Raw genomic sequence first — 23,357 nt, forward strand, 5'->3', positions numbered from 1 at the left:
TGACCACTTACATTTCAAATATCGTAAAAGACGACTAGGCTTATATACTTGGGATTCTATCATAAAGCCAAACAGCTTAACGTGGCCTTTCAGTTTTTTGATGACTGTCGGCTCTGTCTACCCCGCAAGGGATATAGATATAGTTGTATATAGTTTATCAAACACTGGAATTTTGGTTTGAAGCCGGCGTTGCTAGTTCGTACTTTTACGATAAGTACATTTTTTTTGTTTATAATGTTATATTATGTTATATAAAAACATACGGGGCCGATATTTATGTGGAAGAAGCTACTTTTTTCTGATCAGCAAAAGTTATGATTAGTAAATAAGTTTCCACAGATAGTTCTACTAAACAATATCACGAGTAACTTTCCTAGAAATAATATTACTCAGTATACGACGAAGCGTGCCACAGCACTGGTCTATTTAATATTTCCATTCCCAGAAAAAAATACATTCCATTTGCACACAATATTACAACGAATGTTATTAATTTGTTTATTATACTTCGAGGAAACTTTTACGGTAAACCGAACTAGGTATTATCAATTCTAACGATTACACGACAATTTGGTAGGTATGTAAAAGTTACATTAATATAAAGAAGTAATCCTAATTTGTTATCTGAATGGATATCGTAGCGAGTGCCTCAATGACGAAATCACTAATAACTAGCGATTCATAAGGTCCTGGTTGTACAACCAGAAACAAAATACTACTCACAATGGATACATTCAGTGATTTTAGTATAATCGGTCGCCCCATGCCCCATGGTGACAAAGCTGAGGCGATTTCGTTAGTGTCAATGAAAGTACTGGAACAAAATCATCCCGCTTTTAAACTAAACTGAAAACAGGTGGGTATATTTTATTCTTAAAATATAAAAACCAAAAACTGTTATGAATTTATGATACATTTTTATTAATATAACAGTAAACTTAATCATTACGATACACGGCGCCGTTTCTTTCTCTTATCTTCCTCTTCTTCATCGCTCACTTCGGAGGCACTCCCGCGCTCTAGGATTTCTGTCTCGGCGTCGTTGATGTTCACTTGTTCTTCTGAAGATAAAAGAGCACAATTTCTTATTAACCGACTTCAAAAAAGAAACTTTTTTTGCAGAATTTAGTTATTAGTTACCTTCTTTCTTACAATCTATTCTATATATATATATATATATATATATATATATATATATATATATATGAAAAAAAGGAAGTCGTGTTAGTTACACCACTTATAACTCAAGAACGGCAGAACAGATTTGGCTGAAAAATGGTAGGGAGGTAGCTTAGAGCCAGGAGACGGACATAGGATACTTTTTATCCCGTTCGACAGCGTTCCCGTGTGACTTGACATGAAACGTCAGTCACTATAAAACGTGGTATAACAAAAAAGAATCAGACTTGGAAAAAAAAAGCAAATGACAGCTATGTAATTGACGTAAAATGACAACTATGTAATGACGTATGGATGTAAATTTGTATGAAATTTCGTCAATTTTAACGTTGGGCACATGAAATTTTAGAATGTATGAAATCACTACATAGTATAAAACAAAGTCGCTATTTTAGTCTGTTTGTCTGTATACTTAAATCTTTAAAATTACGCAACGGATTTTGATGCGGTTTTTTGTAACAGGTAGAGTGATTCAAGAGGAAGGTTTTTATGTATAATATTTTCCGAATTTTGCACCCGTGAGAAGACGGGGCGGGTCGCTAGTAATTTTATATATGTCGAATTTAATTGAAAGAAAAAGCAAAATCGTACAAGAAAATAAGATACAATATTAGATTTAGTAATTAATTCGTCAATTGTCAAAGTTTCTGTTGGGTAATAGTAATGGTATAAGAAAAGAATGTATTGCATCACCTTGGCTGTTCAACCTATTCATGGATTATTGTTTGCAAATAAAACACGGTGTACATGAGTATGATCGATGTAAAATTGAATGAGATGAATGACAGGATAAAGAACAGCGTGTTATAACTTGACCATATCATTCATGCATTAATGCTGACATTACTAATTTATTTATGTATTTACCAATTCATGTACACAAAAACATATAGGAATGATAAACATTATATAGATTCTGCTTATTTCTAAATAAATCTCTTCCAGCAGACCCGAAACAGTTAACTGAGTTATAAACCTCACCATTGTCAGAAGTTTCGTCCACTCTGTTCTCGCGAGCGTTGAGAGCCTCCTGTAACACCGGAGCCTTTATCCTGAAGTCCCGAGCCGTGCCCAGGGATAAGTACTGCTGGTAATTTAGCTGTAACACAATCAGGTCATTTATTTATTTATTTAAAGTTTATTGTATTATACAAAATACACATGTATAGCACAATTGGCGGACTTAATGCTAGAAGCATTATTTACCAGTCAAACATTGGGTCTGACAGAGAATTTTATATTATACTAGAGGCCGCCCGCGACTTCGTCCGCATGGAAACCCTATCAATCCCGCGGAAACTCCGGGATAAAAATTAGCCTATATGTTATTCTGGGTCTTCAGCTACCTACTACATACGAAATTTCATCGTAATCGGTTCAGTAGTTTTTGCGTAAAAGAGTAACAAATATTATTTATAATATTAGTAGGATATTAATAATTTATTCACTAGTAAAGTATTTGTCCAGACATTCTTTCGTTTTAATCACTAAGTAATACCGGATTTTTTATCAATTATGTACAAAAGATTTACATTAATTCATAAAATCAATAAATTGCTCTTTAGGTATCACAAAATCGACGAGCATTATCAAAACTGTTATTTATTTATAAAGAAATATCAGAAAAAAAATATATACCTTCCCATATATACATACATACATATGGTCACGTCTATATCCCTTGCGGAGTAGACAGAGCCAACAGTCTTGAAAAGACTGAATGGCCACGTTCAGCTATTTGGCTTAATGATAGAATTGAGATTCAAATAGTGACAGGTTGCTAGCCCATCGCCTAAAAAAATCCCAAGTTTGTAAGCCTGTATCCCTTAGTCGCCTTTTACGACATCCATGGGAAAGAGATGGAGTGGTCTTATTCTTTTTTGTAATGGTGCCGGGAACCACACGACAAACTTTCCCATTTATAATATAAGTAGGATATTAATAATTTATTCACTAATAAAGTATTTGTACAAACATTCTTTCGCTTTAATCACTAAGTAATACCCGGATTTTTTATCAATTACAAAAGATTAACATGAATTCATAAAATCAGTACTTACTCTTTATCACAAAATCGACGAGCATTTATCAAAACTGTTATTAATTACATACATACCTACATAACATCACGCCTCTTTCCCGGAGGGGTAGGTAGAGACTACCTCTTTCCACTTGCCACGATCTCTGCATATTTCCTTCGCTTCATCCACATTCATAACTCTCTTCATGCAAGCTCGGCGGTATTAGTTTGCTTTTTTTTTATATATAAAGAGTTTTATATATATATATACCTTCCCCTTGTTCGCCAACAGTATGACATGCTTGCTAAACTGCTCGCACTGCAACACCAGCCGCGGCACGAGCTTAGTGTCCCTCAGCAATATGCCGTGTGGTTCCCGGCACCAATACAAAAAAGAATAGGACCACTCCATCTCTTTCCCGTGGATGTCGTAAAAGGCGACTAAGGGGCTTACAAACTTGAGATTCTTTTTTTAGGCGATGAGCTAGCAACCTGTCACTATTCGAATCTCAATTCTATCTTAAAGCCAAATAGCTGAACGTGGCCTATCAGTCCGCTCAGGACTGTTGGCTCTGTCTACCCCGCAAGGGATATAGACGTGATTATATGTATGTATGTATGCATAAAATCAATACTTACTCTTTATCACAAAATCTACGAGCATTTAACAAAACTGTTACAATAATAAAGAAAAATCAGAAATATATATATAAAATATATATATATATACCTTCCCCTTGTTCGCCAACAGTATGACATGCTTGCTGAACTGCTCGCACTGCAACACCAGCCGCGGCACGAGCTTGGTGTCCCTCAGCACTTTGCTGGCGGACTGCTGCTGCTGCGACGCCTCCAAATACGTGATCAGGTTGTCCGTTATCGTCGACAACTTCTTGCCGCTCAGTTTCAGAAGGCGTTCGAATCTGCAAAAATTGAATACAGTTATTTTTAGCAGAACATGGTAAATAATATATGTTATAATCACATTTTACTGTTATCTATACGATTTCAGACTGAGACAGGTATACCTGTAATTGAATATGATGGAAAATTTTATAAATAAATATATATATAAAGAGGCGTGATTTTATGAATGTATATACGGGACAAATTACAGATTTTAGAGCAGGGTCGTAGGAGTTCAAGCAATTCATTTTTCTGAGCTCCTCATTACAAGCTATTTTAAATTGTAAACATTGATATACAAATATAGTAGAAAATGCTGATTTAAATGTAAATAGTTTTTTTATAAAGTTATATAGTATTTTTGTATAAAGTTTTGTCCAAGATATCATACACCGTTTTGTTTCGTATTATTTTAATTAATACCTAAATAAATATATATTAGTTTTATAAGCCTCGAAGTAATTTCGAGACTTGTGTTACTATATAATAAATATAAGTAGCGAAGAAAAGTATAGTGTGAGCCAGCTGTTTCCCTTAGGTAAAAGTCCAATCAAGGGAAAATCTAATAAACTTGGGATTCCTTTAGGCGATGGCAACTTGTCACTATTTTAATCTGTTGGAGAGACAAACCTCTTCGAGTCAAAAGAGATTTTTTTCTTCTAATTTCATCTTTGAATTGATTCCAGTTTTTGATAGATTTTGTTTTAACATTCATTTCGTGTCTCTGCCTCTCATCTGATATTAAAATAACTTAAAATAAAATATCTTTAATTTTCCGATTGCTCCGTTATTTAATTTAAACCACTACTCTGCTTAATTTGTATATCTCTAATCCAAACCTATAGTATACTAATAGAATCACAATTCCACCACTCATCCATCCAGTCCAACGTGTGCTGAGTCTACGACACCGTCGTTACTGTCTACCCACTAAGAAATAATAACGTGATATAAATGCAGTTTCTCAGTGTTTCTCACCTAGCCAACACAGCAATCTCCACTGTGATACACTTGGCCAGCGCACCCAGCACGTTGTACAGTTTGACGACAGTGCCGACCACTTTCTCAGTGCCGCTGCCGATGTTGCAACGGAGTTTGCACGCGGATGAAATCCAATTCGTTAACTGACACAGCTGGATCACTATACTTTTGTATAATTCTTTCAATTCTGGAACAATGTATGTATAATATAAAAAAATGTATAATAAAATCGTGACACAAAAAATCTTGATAATTAGTAATTATTTGTTTCAATCAATTTGTGTGTAATTAATAATTACATACAAATTGATTTCAAATTCATATTAATAGTGACGTGTGGTTCCGGGTACCAACAAAAAAAAATTATAGGACCACTCCTTGTCTTTCCCATGAATGCCGTAAAAGGCTTACAAACTTGGGATTCTTTTTTAGGCAATGGGCTAGCAACCTGTCACTATTTGAATCTTAATTCTATCATGAAGCTAAAAAGCTGAACGTGGCCTATCAGTCTTTTGAAGACTTTTGGCTCTGTCTACCTCGCAAGGGATATAGACGTGACTATATGTATGTATGTATATAAATTACTTTTCATACTCATATTATGCAAATAAAAATTTGAATTATTTCTCACTACAGGACGCCAACGGCTCCATACGCGTAAAACCAAAATCCCGTTAATTTCCGTTCCCGTGGGAATTTAGGGAAATCCTCTTATAATGCACCCCTGGACTACATAATGAAACCTCCATAGCATATTTCAAGTCTCCAGACCCAGCACTTCAGCTGTGACAGCGGGAGAGACGTGATTTTCATTCATAATTTTTACGCTCTATTTCTTTAAAACGCTCTATTTATAAAAAAAAAAACTCAAATTATTTGTGATTATGTATGTGCGCATACCGCAACCATACCTCGATCTATCCTCTGCTGGTTATGCTGCGCGTTCGCCACAGCCGCAGTGAGATCCCTGGCGCGCGATATCAAATGCTCGACACACCGCAGGCGGGCGGCCAAGTGAGTGCACACGTGACTCAGCACCGCGTGGCCGGCGCGGGAGTCGATGCTCGGGAACTGCTGGGACTCCTCATCGCCGGCTGACGTGTCTTCTTCCTGATGCCAGTATATCACGTCTTTATCTCTAACGAGGTAGACAGAGCCCACAATCTATCTCATACTCGATCTCTGCATACTTCCTTCGCTTCATCCACATTCATAACTCTCTTCATGCAAGCTCGGCGGTTTCGGGTGCTTTTGACCTGACCCTTTACCAGGACGTCCTTAATTTGATCAAGATACGTTCGTTTAGGTCTTCCAACTCCGACCTTTCCCACCACACTCTCCATGTATATCTGCTTAGTCAACCTGTTTTCATTCATCCTCTCCACATGACCGAACCATCTCAACATACCCTTTTCTATTCCTGTAACTACATCTTCTTTCACATCACAACATTCCCTTATCACGCTGTTCCTTATCCGGTCACTCAATTTCACACCCAACATACTCCTCAACGCTCTCATTTCCACTGCATTTATTCTGCTTTCGTGCTTCTTTTGCCATACCCAACTTTCACTCCCACAGTTATACCATAGTTTATGATAAATGTGAGTCTATGAGAAATGTGGGTTTTAGTTTGATATAATTCTAGCCAACACTCACATCAATCCTTCCAAGACTGGCAGACAGCTTGCTCAGCAGCTCGTCCAGGAATGTCGCCTCCTGATGCTCTCGATAGCTGGCCGTCAGCAGCGAGGGCACCATAGACAAACAGTCGACTTTGCTAGTTCGGATGTACTGCTCTAGTTTTATTATGGCCTGTAAAAAAATTTTTTAGTTCGCATAAATTGGTAATGAAGTAATTTATTTCACAACTACCTTGAACCGACAAGCTTCACTACATAGTATAAAACAAAGTCGCTATTTTAGTCTGTTTGTCTGTATGCTTAAATCTTTAAAATTACGCAACGGATTTTGATGCGGTTTTTTGTAACAGGTAGAGTGATTCAAGAGAAAGGTTTTTATGTATAATTTTTTCCGAATTTTGCACCCGTGCGAAGCCGGGGCGGGTCGGGCGAAGTGTTATAAATGTGGATGAATTATCATATAACGTCGTAGTATGGTCAGATTTTAACACGAAGCGACTCCCGTCTGACCTCCGCAACCTTCGTAGAGGAACCTAATCCATATCAAAGTGATTACCCATTATGTGTCTATTATTCACTACTCATTTCGCTGGAACAGAGCCCTGCTGTCAACAAAAAACAGCTCATTTCATATCACTTTAAAACAAGATAATTCAAGAGTAAGCCGAATAAACTGCTTGAAAATATTGATGAATGTGGCAATCTGTACCTTCAGTAGAAAAACGTGATGATAAGTTATTATGAGAGTGTGTACTCACACTGCTCATTTCGCTGGAGTATAGCCCCGGTATCGACATACATAGCTTGGCAAGTTGATGATGATGATGAAAGGAAGGAGTGTGTGATTTTGACCATCATGACGATAGTCCCGATTGCGTCCTCAACTTTCTTGAGAGGAGTCCGAGGTCCCTATTTGATTCTGGATCGGCTCAATCAGGTTTTTACACAAAATTAACTGACCTCTGCAACCTTCGCAGAGGAACCTTACCCACATAGATACATACATACATATAATCACGTCTATATCCCTTGCGTGGTAGACGGAGCCAACAGTCTTGAAAATACTGATAGGCCACGTTCAGCTGTTTGGCTTTATGACGGAATTGAGATTCAAATAGTGACAGGTTGCTAGCCCATCGCCTAAAAGAAGAATCCCAAGTTTATAAGCCTATCCCTTAGTAGCCTTTTACGATATCCATGGGAACGAGATGGAGTGGTCCTATTCTTTTTCATTAGTGCCGGGAACTACATGGATCATGACAAAATATATACACATATATATTATATATACATATATATATATGTATGTGTTAAACCCACACTGCTCATTTCGCTGGAGTATAGCCCCGGTATAGACAAGCACAGCTCGGCGAGCTGCGATAAAGCAGCGACAGTCTTCTTCAGCCCCGAATCGTTCTCCTCCCCCGCACTCTCCTCGGAGGCTAGAGTGAGAGCTTCGTGTATTTTCTCCAGTATCGCAGCGACGCAGGATGCGGGAGACGCTTCTTGCATTCCAACTAAAAAAAATATATTTAAACGTGAGAATATTTCTTTAGGTTTTGCAGAGCGTGCCAGAATTTGAGTTAGATGACTATATAACCTGATTCAATTGAGTTAGTGGATTGTCTTTTATTTTATATTAACTACTAGTAAATTTAAAACAGAAACTTGTATCCTAATTTTGGAATTAAAATAAATAAATTAATGCATATTTTTATGACTATGTCCCTTACAGGGCACACAGAGTCGAAATCTTAAAAAGACTCGAATACTCTGGTATTCGGTACATGGTTAATGAGAAATTGATATACGATAATAGAATTTCAAGTTTTGTAAGCCTTTTCCTTGTTAGACGTTATTTGTAAACTATTTAATGCACATAAAAAGAAATATAACAAATTGTAAAACAGTTATTGGATTTAGATAAAATATATTACGTGCCGTGTGGTTCCCGGCACCAATAAAAAGAAGAATAGGACCACTCCATCCCTTTCCCATGGATGTCGTAAAAGGCGACTAAGGGATAGGCTTACAAACTTGGGATTCTTTTTTAGGCGACAGGCTAGCAACCTGCCACTATTTGAATCTCAATTCTATCATTAAGCCAAATAGCTGAACGTGGCCTTTCAGTCTTTTCAAGACCGTTGGCTTGAAATGCACACTTACTGATAGCAGGCAGGAAACTTTCCAATTTCAAGGAATAATTAGGCGACAGTAACATGTTTAGACAGGCTCTGAACAAGTCTAGGCATTCCAGCGCTGTCTGTTCGTCGAACGTGCACATATCTTGATATCTGTATGAAAATAAAAATAAAAAACCTTTATTGAATGGAAAAAGTTAATTAATTAATTACTATACAAAAGTTACGTTGTATATATCTTCTAAGGATATTTTTAGTCGTATAGAGCCTACTTACATGCAGCAGACTTCAAACTTGTAAGCAACTGTGAAAAAATCCAATGGCAATACAGGAGCCACTTTTTCCCCATAAATTATTTGGTCCTAATGTCCTTGAGCATAACGCTTTTGGCATAATGAGTCTAAGGCATAGTTGAATTTTGGCATACATGTAAATATGGCATAATTCACTTTCAGATTAGGTTAGTGATGATTTAAATAATTATGCCGAGGGAACGTTGTGCTTAAAAATCATTATGCCATAATACGTAATGATACATAACATTTGTTATGCTAATAGAAAGAGAACCACAGATTTCCATATAACTTCTATATAATTATTTTAATTTAATAAGATTTACAATAAGTCTTATTTATACGAGTATTTATAGTCCGCCATTAAAACATAAATACTTCTTAAGTCTATATAATGTACATTCGGCACAGGATATATCTGTGCCGCCTCTCTAAACGCACACTGTACCAAATGCCTTCGTGGCGACTTCACTAACAAAAAACACTCAGCCAATCACAGCACGTATGCTAAATCGCGCAAGCAAAGATTTTACAGATTGGAGCATAAATTCAACCTCCAAACGTCTGTCGGACGATCGATCGGACTCAGGCATAAAGATCTAGCCTGGCGGTAGAAATCCCCTTTGTGGCGGTCGAGCACGAATCATTGCACCCGCTACACCTCGAACGGTCACTCAGTTGATCTCTATTTACACTCACCTAGTAACACACTTGCTGTACATGATTGTAGCTATGCCGACCCCGTGGGCCAACAGATCGCGTTTCTCCAGGTCTTCCGAAGATATAGTAGACAGAATTGACTTCAGAGCCCACTGGTGGAAGTCCCGTCGGCTGCGGATGTAGTCTCTTTGTTGGGGGGACGACCATGAGACGTCGTCGCTGTTGGAAATCCATGTTCATTCATAAAATCACGTCTATTTCCCTTGCGGGGTAGATAGAGCCAGCAGTATTGAAAGGCCACGTTCAGCTGATAGGCTTAATGATAGAATTGAGATTCAAATAATGACTGGAAATCCATATACACATATAATATCAGCTATATGGCTTAATATGGAATTAAGTTCCTAATAGTGTCAGGTAGCCTACAAGAAAAATCCGATGTTTATAAGCCTTTCCATTAGTCGCCATTACGATATGAGAATGATATGGAGTAGTCCTATTCTAAAGAGAGAATACCTACTTCAGAAACCACAGGTATAATACAATTTTCAAACTAATGTAGATAACTTCGGAAATAATCATTGGTACCTACATGGCCGAGGTGGTATTCGAACATGTGTCTTTTCGCGCACCGCTCATTAACCGGACACATTACCAATTCGACCACCGACGCCCATTATAATAATTTTAATATAACAAGAATGTAGGGGTACACACATACATTGTTAGTGTTCCATGTCAGTCGCACTAGTGGACCACACATTATTTCATTTAATCTAAAGTTTTGTGTAACCGTATTTCTGTGTCAATTATCGAACAATATAATCGGACATTCGTGAACTGCATCTAAGTCGTTTTACTGGAGCCTTAACCCTTCTGATAAATAGACAGTGACTCATAAACATACTACTCTGTCAAGAAAGTAGCAGGAAAAGATCAATAATACACAAACTGTTTGTTATTCATCCAAATTTATTTTATCACCTTCAAAATATGCTCCTTTAGAAACGATACACTTACGCCAACGAATAATCCAATCATCAAAACATTTTTTAAACGCTGTTTCCGGAATTGAGGTCAGTTCTCGCCGCGAATTCTCTTTTATGTCTTCTACCGATTGAAAACGGGTGCCACGAAGTGGTAATTTGAGTTTAGGAAAAAGAAAAAAGTCGGCTGGAGCCATATCTGGTGAATATGGTGGTTGCTCGATGGTATTTGTTGAGTGTTTGGTTAAAAATTCGTTCACAATGATGGCCTTGTGCGAAGGTGCATTATCATGGTGCAAAATCCAAGAATTTTCTTTCCACAAATCTGGCCTTTTTCGTCGGATTTGCTCTCTTAAACGCCGCATAACACTCAAATAATATTCCTTATTTACCGTTTGACCTTCCGGCAAGAATTCCGAGTGCACAACACCGCGATAGTCAAAGAAAACAGTCAACATGACTTTGACTTTCGAACGACTTTGGCGTGGTTTTTTCGGTTTCGGTTCAGTTGGAAGGCGCCACTCCGAAGCTTGTTGACTAGTTTGCATGTCAAACTCGTAAACCCACGTCTCGTCACCAGTAACAATGCGTTTCATGAATGTTGGGTCGGAATTGACTCGTTCTAGCATGTCCTCAGCGACTCTCATGCGATTGAGTTTTTGAAAAAAATTCAGGTCTTTTGGGACTAGCCGAGCGGCAACATGTTTCATACCCAAATTATTAGTTAAAATGGTACGGATCGACTCGTGAGATACAGAAAGTTCGGTGGCTATCTCTCTCAAAGTTGAATGAGGATTTTCAGTCACTATTTCCTTCACTTTTGCGATGTTAACTTCAGTTGCAGACGTTGATGGCCTACCAGAGCGAGGCAAATCTTCCATCACATCTCGACCGCTTTTGAACGCTTTGTACCACTCATAAGCACGAGTTTTTGATAAAGTCGATTCACCGTAAGCCTTCTGTAACATTTTCAGTGACTCCGAACACGATATTCCATTGGCAATGCAAAATTTAAGACAAACTCTTTGTTCGATGTTTTTATCCATTATGAAATTAGCAATACACACTAGATATGATATAACTAAAAATAGCACTGTATTTAATGTAAACAACAGATGCAACTCAAACTCCGCGCCAAAATGGAAAACAGTTGTGCCAATCTAACAACAACAAAAAAAACAAAAATTTGAATTTGGAACCATAAATAAATAATCCATTCCCGATACTTTTCTGACTGAATGTACACACTCAATCATTCTTACAAGAATTTTACGTACCGAAAATGTTTATATCCTACTTACCCATACAATAATTGTATGACTCGATGACACATCGCAAGATTCCATACACAAGGCAGCGGTTTGAATGGCCCCGCCCTGTCTTTCACCAAGTTGGAGAACTTGGCTGGAGTCTTCCCCTTCTTCTCCTTCTGCGATTTCTGACTCTTCTGCGATTTTTGCGTCTCCTTTGTCTCGTTGTGCTTGTTGCCCTTTTTGGCGGACTTCGGTGCGGTCTGCAAATAATTTAATATGTTCCGACTTATTCTAACCTCTAATTCTTACCTCATAATTCTTTGTTTGGTCACTAGGTCCTAACGTCACAATTATGTAATTATTCCTTAAGTTATTTCATTGAGGGGAAAGGAAAAAAAATGTTGACAATACTTAAATAAACAAATAAATATATACGGGACAAATTACACAGTTAGAGTTAGCCTCGAAGTAAGTTCGAGACTTGTATTACGAGATACTAACTCAACGATAGGTTCTATGTTTTATAATAAATAATAATAAACTTAGATAAACATCCAAGACCAAGGCCAATCAGAAAAAGTTCTCATGCCCTGGCCAGGATTCGAACCCGGGACCTCCGGTGACACACACAAGCGTACTACCACTGCGCCACAGAGGCCGTCAAATAAATAAAAAGTTGTTACCTTCGCGTGTTCCATCAGCTGACTGTGCGATTTATAAAGACTGTAGACCCTGTTCGCCTCGTCCGTACTGTTGACGTTCCACTGCATGATCCTGTGGGCTATGATGGCCTCGTAACACTGCAGTATTTGTTGGACTTTCAGACTCTTGGCCTTCGACTCTGGTGTAATGTCTGAGAGTCCTAGGTCCTCCTGAAAAACGTTTTTTTTTTTACCTACATACCATACAAAGATATAATCACGACTTTAACCCTGACGTGGTAGACAGAGTCAACTGTTTCACAAAGATTGAAAGGCCACTCTCAGCTATATAGACTTAAAGATAGAATCGAGAATCAAATAGTAAAATTTTGCTGGCACATCGCCTACAAGAAGAATCTCAAGTTTATAAGCCTATCCCTTAGTCGCCATTAACGACATCCATGGAAAAGATATGGAATTGTCCCATTCTAAAGTTCATGGAACAACACGGTAATTTTTCTTACCATATCTATACCAGTTGTGAACATCTCCTGTTTGTCCAGCAAGTTTATGAGCTTCGTCTTAATGAACACCGCGTTCTGTTCCTCGTTCTGACTGCCCAGTATGTCCTCCAACTCTTCTTCCACGGGCTGCACAAATTCTGCTATCACATACAAGAGATAGCCCATCGGCTCCTGTAAAGGTGAATGAATTAATTATAAATTATTGCACGCTAAAATAATGCAGCAATAGGAAATATAACATTAATTACCTACATAGTATAAAGCAAAGTCGCTTCCCTATGTCTGTATGTATGTAAGCTTAGATCTACACAACGGATTTTGATGCAGTTTTTTTTTAATAAATAAAGTGATGCCTATCTATATAAGCCTATCCTTTATTCGCCTTGTACGACATCCATGGGCCACATATGGAATGGTCCTATTCTAAAATGCCGGAATCCACACGGCACCAAAGTATATGGCACAAGAATTTATCCTATTACATACATAGATACATAAAATCACGCCTCTTTCCCGGAGGGGTAGGCAGAGACTACCTATTTCCACTTGCCACGATCTCTGCATACTTCCTTCGCTTCATCCACATTCATAACTCTCTTCTTCTTCTTTATTCTATTGATTATTATTAAGTTATTATATATGTAAAATAACTCACCGCTAACACAGCCGATGTTGCATTGACCTGCACGCATTTCTCCCATTTCAGGGCAGTGTCGCCATCTTCCGGCAGATACTTTGTGAACTGTTCGTAAAACAACTCTAGTATGGCCTCGTGGAGTGTTGGTTTGTCCTTGATGCAATCGTAGATTTCTGAAAATTTATATTAACAAATATTATATTTAAACTAGCTGCGCTTCGGGGCTTCGCTCCCGTTGGAATTTCGGGATGAAAATAAGTATGTTATTCCAGATTATGTACCCGTGTACCAAAATTATCATAAACAATGTAATTGAAAAAGTAACAAAGATATATCCACAAATCCTGACAAACTTTATCATTTATAATATCTAAATTTATAAAAGAAGAAAATGAATGATTGAATGATAGTTCAACGCAGGTTTGGGCTGTGCGTTGATATGTAAGCGTGGGTGTTCTTCTCCTTCTAAAATTTTAGAGCTAACTCTTGTCGGTGGAGTTAAGAGGATTTTCCGAAATTCCCGCGGGAACGGTAGTAATGGTGGTCCTGTAGTTAGTAGCATACATAAAAGAGGGCACTGTTGGATTGACAATTATTATCAACAAACCGTTGGATCGAGAGATTTCAAATTTGACGTGTAGTTTTCTTGTATGGTCTAGGGTTGCCCAAAGAGAAGATTTCCCAAATTTCCGGGGTAAAGGAAAATAATGGTATTTTCCGTTCATATTTTGTATTCTTCAATAAACTCACTCGAATACAGCAGTTGTTTCACAGACGCATCTTGTACGAGGCACCGTCGTAAGATCGAGATCACTTCTAAACACATCGCCTCGTTGCGCACCCTCGATGATACACTGAAAATTGGAAAAAGGACTTTTACGGACGAATATCCTGGTCTTGAGAGAACTGATATATCAACGCATAGATACTTCATATTTGGCATGTTTATTGACTCCTTGTGTGATCTAGGGGTACACTAAGAGATTGTTTCTCTAAATTCCCGCGGGAATAAAATTAGTGGGATTTTTCAGCGATCAGAGCTGCAGGCATGATATAAAGTTATAAATGATGAGTTAAGATAATTTTAGAAAGAGACCAGTGTGTACAGTAAAGAGAATTAGGGGGAGCTGAAAGAGACAGAAAATAAAGAAGACTAGAGAAACAGAGTGGCTTAGACAGCTACATCATATTAAATAAATAAATATATACGGGACAAATTACACAGATTGAGTTAGCCTCGAAGTAAGTTCGAGACTTGTGTTACGAGATACTAACTAAACGATACTATATTTTATAAATAGATAAATATCCAAGACCCAGGCCAATCAGAAAAAGTAATTTTCTCATCATGCCCTGGCCAGGATTCGAACCCAGGACCTCCGTTGTCACAGACAAGCGTACTACCGCTGCGCCACAGAGGCCGTTAAAACATTACCAGTTATATTTTAGTTACACATACGTTTCTCTACAATATTGCATGTACTACGAAGCTGGAGTTAGTATAGGTATAGTAGTAGTAGTTGGTATAGGTACAAGTGAACTCACGTGGGCGGACACGTGACATGCAAGTCCACACAGATCTGAGTGAGGTAGGAGTGGGCGCTGTACTGCTCGCTGCCGCCCTGGCTGCTGCTCCAGGCCGGAGGGCTGTTTACACGCACGTGCCTCAGCACGCTGAGGAAACCCGACAGCGCCAGGCAGCGGTGGAGGGGGTCCCTGGAAGGAGAGTGCAAAATTAATAATAATATCTGATGGCCTATGTGGCGCAGCGGTGGTGCGCTTGTCCGTGACACCGGAGGCCTCGGGTTCGAATCTCGGTCTTTGAATTGGATTTTTATTAATATAAGTATATAAGTATTTATTATTAAATATAGTTTCGGTTAGTTAGTATCACTGATATACAAGTCCCTAACTTACTTCGAGGCTAACTCAATCTGTGTAATTCATCCTTGAATATTAATTTATATTTCAAAATCAAGGCCTTTATATATATATGAAAATGAAATATGAAATACACATACATAACACACAAGATTAAATACCAGTGCCGTGTGGTTCCCGGCACCAATACAAAAAAGAATAGGACCACTCCATCTCTTTCCCGTGGATGTCGTAAAAGGCGACTAAGGGATAGGCTAACAAACTTGGATTCTTTTTTAGGCGATGGGCTAGCAACCTGTCACTATTGGAATCTCAATTCTATCATTAAGCCAAACAGCTGAATGTGGCCATTCAGTCTTTTCAAGACTGTTGGCTCTGTCTACCCCGCAAGGGATATAGACGTGACCATATGTATGTATGTATTAAATACCAGATATGTTATTACCTGGAATACATCCCCTTTCTGCACACCATGACCAATGTATCCCTGGTCCTGATGCTGAAGTTTATCAGGGGATGTACGGCGTCCAAAACCGCAGCGGCCGGCCTATAGTCGGTTTGTGATGGCTGACAGCATTCCAATATGGCGCGGAGTTGCGTGCAACGCTCCACGGAAACCGGAGTCAACTTGCAGAGGAGGTGGAGGCAATCTGGAGAATAACAAATTGTATTGTAACTAGCGTTTGCACGTAGCATTCATTGGGTGAATTTTCGCCACTGACAAAAATAAAAAACTACGAATTTAGCGCCATCTACAAAAAACTAATTCAGCGCTACCTACAAAAGAATACGCGTAACATACATACATACATATGGTCACGTCTATATCCCTTGCGGGGTAGACAGAGCCACCAATCCTGAAAAGACTGAATGGCCACGTTCAGCTATTTGGCTTAATGATAGAATTGAGATTTATATAGTGACAAGTTGCTAGCCCATCACCTAAATACGCGTAAATATATGAATATACGCAATACTTCAAGAGTAGGTATTACTATCACTGTTTCGCTTTTCATTATGACGTGAAACGGGACAGCGATAGTTTTGTCGTACGATATAAACGACTGCATACCTACCACGGGGGCAGAGATCCGCCTATGACTGATCCAGGAGACGGAAAGTAAAAATACCCTCAAAATCAGTTTGCCGGACGACTAACAAAATGTCGCCACGGGCTTCTTACGGTACACTAATAGCGGGTAAGCTCAAAACAAAACAAGAAAGATATTATGTTATTTTGAATTTCTGATAAACAATACACGAGTTCTCGCATTACGATTTTTTTAGTCCAAAAATACCTACCTGCTTTTTGAATATTCTTTTTGACCCCTTGACGTACTTGATGTCGTGTCTAACTGCAGCGTCGTAACTCCCAATCGGAGAAACCGATCTTGAGTTTGAACTAGAAATTTTGTTAAAGATATTTTTATAACTATTTACCAGCGTATTGCTTCTGACATTCACCAGCCAAGCGGTCAGCGAGCAAGCTCAGAATGTGGGAGGCGGTCTCGGGCTGGGCCTTGGAGAATCTCACGAGGATCAGTTTGCCGTACGACCAGCAAGATGGCGCCATTGGCTTCGTGCGAGGTACCGACAGCAAAACAATCGCTAGGTTGATGAGACCCATCACTGTTAGGTTGCGATGCTTGGCGCTAGAAATAAATTGATAGATATATATTATCACGTCTGTACCCGTTGCGGGGTAGACAGAGCCAACAGTCTTGAAAAGGAAGGCCACGTTCAGCTGCGTGGCTTAATTATGGAATTGAGATTCAAATAGTGACAGATTGCTAGCCTATCGTCTACAAAAATAATGTAATTCTACAAGAAATTATGTGCTTTTTTCTATTAAACGAGTCTGTTGTATTAAAAAAAAATACAACCAAATGTTCTGATCTGAACGAATTTCGTGGCAGAAGACGAGAGTGTACCTACTTTTGAAAAATTCTTAACGACGAAAGATATATACTAAAAATTGTGTAACTATACCTTTCAGTAGTAAGCACTTTGAGAACACTAGCGACATCTACATCCGGCGGGACCACGGATCGGACCCACGACGACTCTTTGCTGCGGACCTCATCCTGAATCCTTAGCTCTATAGCCGATTTGATAACCTAAAACACAGTCATCACTATACTATATTGTAAAGTTATCTGTCTGTATGTATGCGCTAATCTCGGAAAGTTGTGGACTGATTTTGTTCCTGTTGAAAAGCGGGTTTTCTGAGGTAATGAGAAACATACAAACAGGTCACACTGAGAACCACCTTTATTTGAAGGCGTTTTAAAAAACCACTATACTCACATCCAAACAGACAGATCTGAACTCGGTCCCTTTATCGGACAACGCCAATGCTATATCCAACATGAATGGTGCTCTCAACAACTGTGTCTTTGGCCATAATTTCAAATGTTTTCTTATCAATTCCAGTTCAGTGGATCCTTGCGTGATGTGATAGAGGCAGGTGGACAGGCACGAGCTCAGTTCTGATGAGCTGTAGGGAACTGCAAAAGAAAACATATTAATCAAGTAAAAAAGACGATGCAATGATACCTAGTTGTGCGCCGGTTACAAGTGTAAAGAATAGGAACACAACATGTAGGGAACTGCAAAAAAAATATACTTATTAATCAAGTAAAAAGACGATGCCGTGTGGATTCTGACACTGAAGTGTAAAGAATAGGAATCTAAAGAATGGGACTACAACGTGTATTTCGTTGTAAAAGGCGAGTAAGGGAAAGGCTAATAAAGTTGGTATTCTTCTTGCAGGCGATGGGCTAGCAACCTGTCGCTATTTGAATTCTCAATTCCATCACTAAGCCATACATTTGAACAATAGCCTTTCAGTCTTTTCAAGACTGTTGTGTCTACACTACAAGGGATATAGAATAGATGTGATTATATGTATGTTTGTGAAAAAACGCGACTTCGTCCGCATGGCAACCCTATCAATCCCGCGGGAACTCCGAGATAAAAAGTAGCCTATAGGTATGTTATTCTGGGTCTTCAGCTACCTACATACCAAATTTCATCGTAATCGGTTCAGTAGTTTTTGCATGAAAGAGTAACAAACATCCGTACTGACATACTCACAAACTTTCGCATTTATTATATTAGTAGGATTAAAAAACTGTTATACCAATGTCGTCGATATCCATCGTGGTAGACTCTGAATCTTGCGGCGGAGGGTCCAATTTGCTGTACAGTCTGACGCCAAAATAGTGGCTCAAGTGGGCCAGCACTACTTCCACGTCATACACCTTGCATAGCCTGATAATATTTTGCACAAATTATACATACATACATAAATATGGTCACGTCTATATCCCTTGCGGGGTAGACAGAGCCAACAGTCTTGAAAAGACTGAATGGCCACGTTCAGCTATTTGGCTTAATGATAGAATTGAGAGTCAAATAGTGACAGGTTGCTAGCCCATCGCCTAAAAAAGAATACCAAGTTTGTCCCCTCAGTAATAATCACGTGACACAACTACATACATACATATATATAATCACGTCAATATCCCTTGCGGGGTAGACAGAGCCAACAGTCTTGAAAAGTCTGATAGGCCACGTTCAGCTATTTGGCTTTAAGATAGAATTTAGATTCAAATAGTGACAGGTTGCTAGCCCATCGCCTAAAAGAAGAATCCCAAGTTTATAAGCCTACCCCTTAGTCGCCTTTTACGACATCCATGGAAGAGAGATGGAGTGGCCCTATTCTTTTTTCTATTGGTGCCGGGAACAACACGACACAACTACCATGATCCAATTCCACATTTAACCCACCCAGGAAAAAGACGTGATTTAATTACATCTACCATGATCCAATGCGTCCTATCCTCCTCAGGAGAAAGGCGTGTGAAATTTCATAAAGTGATTTACCAGATTTGAATTTGAATCTCCGACGATGTTGTGTCGGAGGTTGTATATATAGCTTCAATCCGTGAAATCTCTGAAATCGCGATTTAGATTCTTCGCTGCTATTGGTTGAGCGCGTCAATTTCTTCGCGATGATTGACAGTAGTTGTTTGATTGGATGTTTTTGACAAGTGGCGTAGAGATGTCGCCACAAATTTAAAAAAAAAAATTGAATTGAATTGCGTGATTTTGTACACGCTGTCAACTCACTTGAGCAGCTGATGAACGAGGGGCGGCAGCGTGTCGGGCGGCACGTCTATGATGTACGAGCACAGCTTGTTGACCGCTTGCCTGTGTTCATTGCGGCCCAGGCGCATGTCGCTGAAACATTGACAAATAATCAGTTACATTTTTTTTTATTTTTTTTTATTACATACATACATACATATGGTCACGTCACGTCTATATCCCATGCGGGGTAGACAGAGCCAAAAGTCTTGGAAAGACTCTGATAGGCCACGTTCAGCTGTTTGGCTTTAAGATTTGAATTGAATTTTTATTTAAAAAAAATTGAATGTCAAAGTATGTACCTATATCTGAAAAGTTCACCACGGACTTGATATATTCATCATCCTACTAATATTATAAATGCGAAAGTTTGTGAGCATGTCAGTATGGATGTTTGTTACTCTTTCACGCAAAAACTACTGAACCGATTACGATGAAATTTGGTATGTTACCTACATACCTGATGATGATGCTGAAGACCCAAAATAACATATAGGCTAATTTTTATCCCGGAGTTACCGCGGGATTTATAAGATTTCCATTAGGACGAAGTCGCGAGCGTTAGTATTTTATATAATCACTTTGAAGCAGGATCTTATGGTAGCTAGCTGGCTATCTTACTGGTAAGATGCTGCTATTTAGTCACGTAGGACTTGTAGGTCGCTACTCCAGATAACTGATCACTGTTCATTTCTCATCATGGATTCGAACCCGAGACCTCCGGTGTCACAGGCAAGCGTAATACCGCTGCGCCACAGGGACCGTCGGCGTCCGAGATATAAACAAACAGCAAATAATTGAAAAAAACATACTTGAACATAGCAGCCAGCTGCACCAAATGTTTCTCCTTCCACCGGCACTGGCACAGCGCATGAACGCACTGCTCTTTGAACTCGCTCACTGACAGTTCTGTGCCGCAATGTTTTACTGTGGACTCCGAGGACAGTGCTGTAAGGCACTCTGGTAAAACATCTTTCCATCTGTAAAGAGTTATGAATGTATATCATAGGACTTCTTAAAAACCATAACAGAAGAACTCGAATCTTCTTCCTCAGTGTGTAGTCACATGCATTGCATGACTATTGAGCTTACTGGAAGGCTAATAAAATTCCAAGCATTTGTTAAATTACTTCACAAATAATTTTCTGTGATCCATCATCAGTGTAATACTGGTTGAACTCTGCCTCTTCTGTCCAGAACAAGAAGAGCAGGTGAAATCCTAAGAGTAAATACAGCTGTTAACTAAATGTAGGTGTGAATCAAACCTGGGATTTTGTAACTCGGACAATACAACTTTTATGAGGGCAATTTGAAAACCAGTACTTGAGATAAGTCAAGAAAAGTGAGGTTTGAAAGTAATTACAAGATTTTCTCTATATTGAATGTGGATGAAGCAAATGAAGTAAGCAGTAATCATAACAAATGAAAGATGAAATCTCTTCCTACTGTTGTATACAGGTCTAAAAGTCAAATTCAAAACTTTTTCATTATTATGCGGCATTTCAAACATCACTTAATAATTGTCATATCTTTTGGTTTCACAACATCGGTTGATGTCAAATAAACTACTTAAAACTAAGTTTAGTGCAGACTTCAAACTGTCAATGCAGAAGAAGCGAGTCGGCACTGCAGCATGTCTGGTATATCACATTTCATATTTATGGACATCATCATGGAATCATGAACAAAGTACTGTTATATTGTAAACAAAGTCTATAGATTTTTTAACACTGCGCCATCGACGCCCATCCAGCAAGACTGCTCGCTACCGGCACTACAGCTGTTGCTCATCATTCAAACACTAGGATACTTAAGAAGAATTATATACTGAGTTCCCCCTTTCATTACATAACGCGATTTACCAGACACCCTGTATAGATTTCTAAGAATTCCTCACATCATGTTCTCATCAGCATCATCCACAATGGACTGGACACTATCATTGCACCATCTCACCAAGTCTTCAGCTGGCAATCTTGGCAGCTCAAGACAGAGACGACTTATAACATCACTGCAGTGACTTAGCGAAGTGGCCTCTTTTCTCATAGTATCTAGCACTATATTGGCTATCTGAAATTGAAAAATAAGTAATATGGTTAAACAGAATTTCAGTGCTATGACACCTTTTTTATTGTGCAAATTGATGTTGCTGTTTTATTATGGTGTGAAACAGGACTGTGATAGTTTTTCCCACAATATAAATGGTGTCGCACCTATCTTGTTACCGGGTCTGACCACTACATTAAAGTTGCAGTAACTTACTGCATGTAGACAGTGTTCAAACAGTTATCTTATAGGCAGGCCTATGCCATATAGTATAGTTTTTTAGCGACAGACATGATAATAATTGTTATCTTACCTTAACTTTATATTTGAGAGAAGCTATTGGTTTATCTGGTATACCATTGAATAAACAATCCAAAATAACTGAGCCATCACTGCTTATAATGCGTCTGGGTAATGATGTTAATAGCTGTAAACATATGATTATGTAACAAAAACTACAATTTTTTTTTTACTAGTTGTGGCCCGTGACTTTGTTCACCATAACAGTTTATTGAAATTGTTTCATTCCCTTCACCGATTTCGACAATAAAAAGCTTATTTATACCCTACTAGCTTTTGTCCCCAACTTCTTTGTGCGAGGTTTCTTTTTTCTAAACATAAAGTAAGTATGTAGCCTATGTTCCCCCAGGGTCAACTCTATCTTCGTACTTAACTTCCAAATTTCATCAAAATCGGTTCAGTGGTGAAGTTTGTTAGTCGGTTAGGCGTGAAACCTTAACAGACAGACAGAGCTGCTTTCAAATCATTTTTTTTCAGATCATATTAAATTCAAATTAAAAATCTTTATTCATTATTATAGGATACTTCATATCGCTTAATAATTGTCAAATCTTTTGGTTTCACAACATTTGTTGACGTCAAATAAATTACTTAAAACAAAGTTTACTGCCGCTTCCAAGGCGTCAGTGCAGAAGAAGCGATAACAAACTGCACTGTAGCATTTTCTTCAACAACGTCTACTTCACATTCGTTGGTTTGCTTGCTCACCTGATCCAGGTTTTGTTTGCAATATTCACGCAGTTCTTCACGCTTACTGTTTGCGTGCCCCAATTCTTTAAGTTTAATGTATAATTTCTTAATATCCATTATTTTGAACGATAATCTATTCAGAGGTAGGTTAATTAGTTTTAGTTATTATATTCATAAAATCTTTTTAATACGATATCTACGCTTTTTTTAATTTTTGCCTCGCAAAAACCATAACAAATGTCAGTTGACATTAACCGATGAGAGAGGAGCATGACATATAAAGTGTTAACCAGCTACGTAAAAAAACGGTAAATATGTTATCGATAACACAAAATTCGAATTACTCAATTAATGAATAGAACTCTTTTAATTCGAATATATTTATTTTAATGGCAACATCAATCGCTTAACGTCTTTTAACTAA

General features: G+C 38.4%; 1 protein-coding gene across 1 annotated transcript; it reads right to left on the bottom strand.

Moving 5' to 3' along the window:
• Nucleotides 1-945: 945 nt before the first annotated feature.
• On the bottom strand, nucleotides 946-23,343 carry LOC106142030 (Fanconi anemia group I protein homolog). The gene is made up of 25 exons (XM_060946744.1): nucleotides 22,952-23,343; nucleotides 22,257-22,370; nucleotides 21,795-21,967; nucleotides 20,710-20,877; nucleotides 19,880-19,990; nucleotides 18,888-19,018; nucleotides 18,053-18,252; nucleotides 17,735-17,862; nucleotides 17,186-17,397; nucleotides 16,191-16,395; nucleotides 15,410-15,580; nucleotides 14,615-14,718; nucleotides 13,883-14,037; nucleotides 13,228-13,398; nucleotides 12,746-12,934; nucleotides 12,111-12,322; nucleotides 9,863-10,042; nucleotides 8,896-9,023; nucleotides 8,050-8,246; nucleotides 6,746-6,901; nucleotides 5,998-6,196; nucleotides 5,084-5,273; nucleotides 3,930-4,122; nucleotides 2,161-2,278; nucleotides 946-1,061 (listed from the first exon to the last, which is right to left on the bottom strand). Exons 1-25 carry the CDS (start codon nucleotides 23,048-23,050, stop codon nucleotides 946-948), a joined length of 4,020 nt encoding a protein of 1,339 aa, XP_060802727.1. The 5' UTR covers nucleotides 23,051-23,343.
• Between the last annotated feature and the right edge of the window lie 14 nt (nucleotides 23,344-23,357).

This window comes from Amyelois transitella, chromosome 12, assembly GCF_032362555.1.
Source record: "Amyelois transitella isolate CPQ chromosome 12, ilAmyTran1.1, whole genome shotgun sequence".
Taxonomy (NCBI): domain Eukaryota; kingdom Metazoa; phylum Arthropoda; class Insecta; order Lepidoptera; family Pyralidae; genus Amyelois; species Amyelois transitella.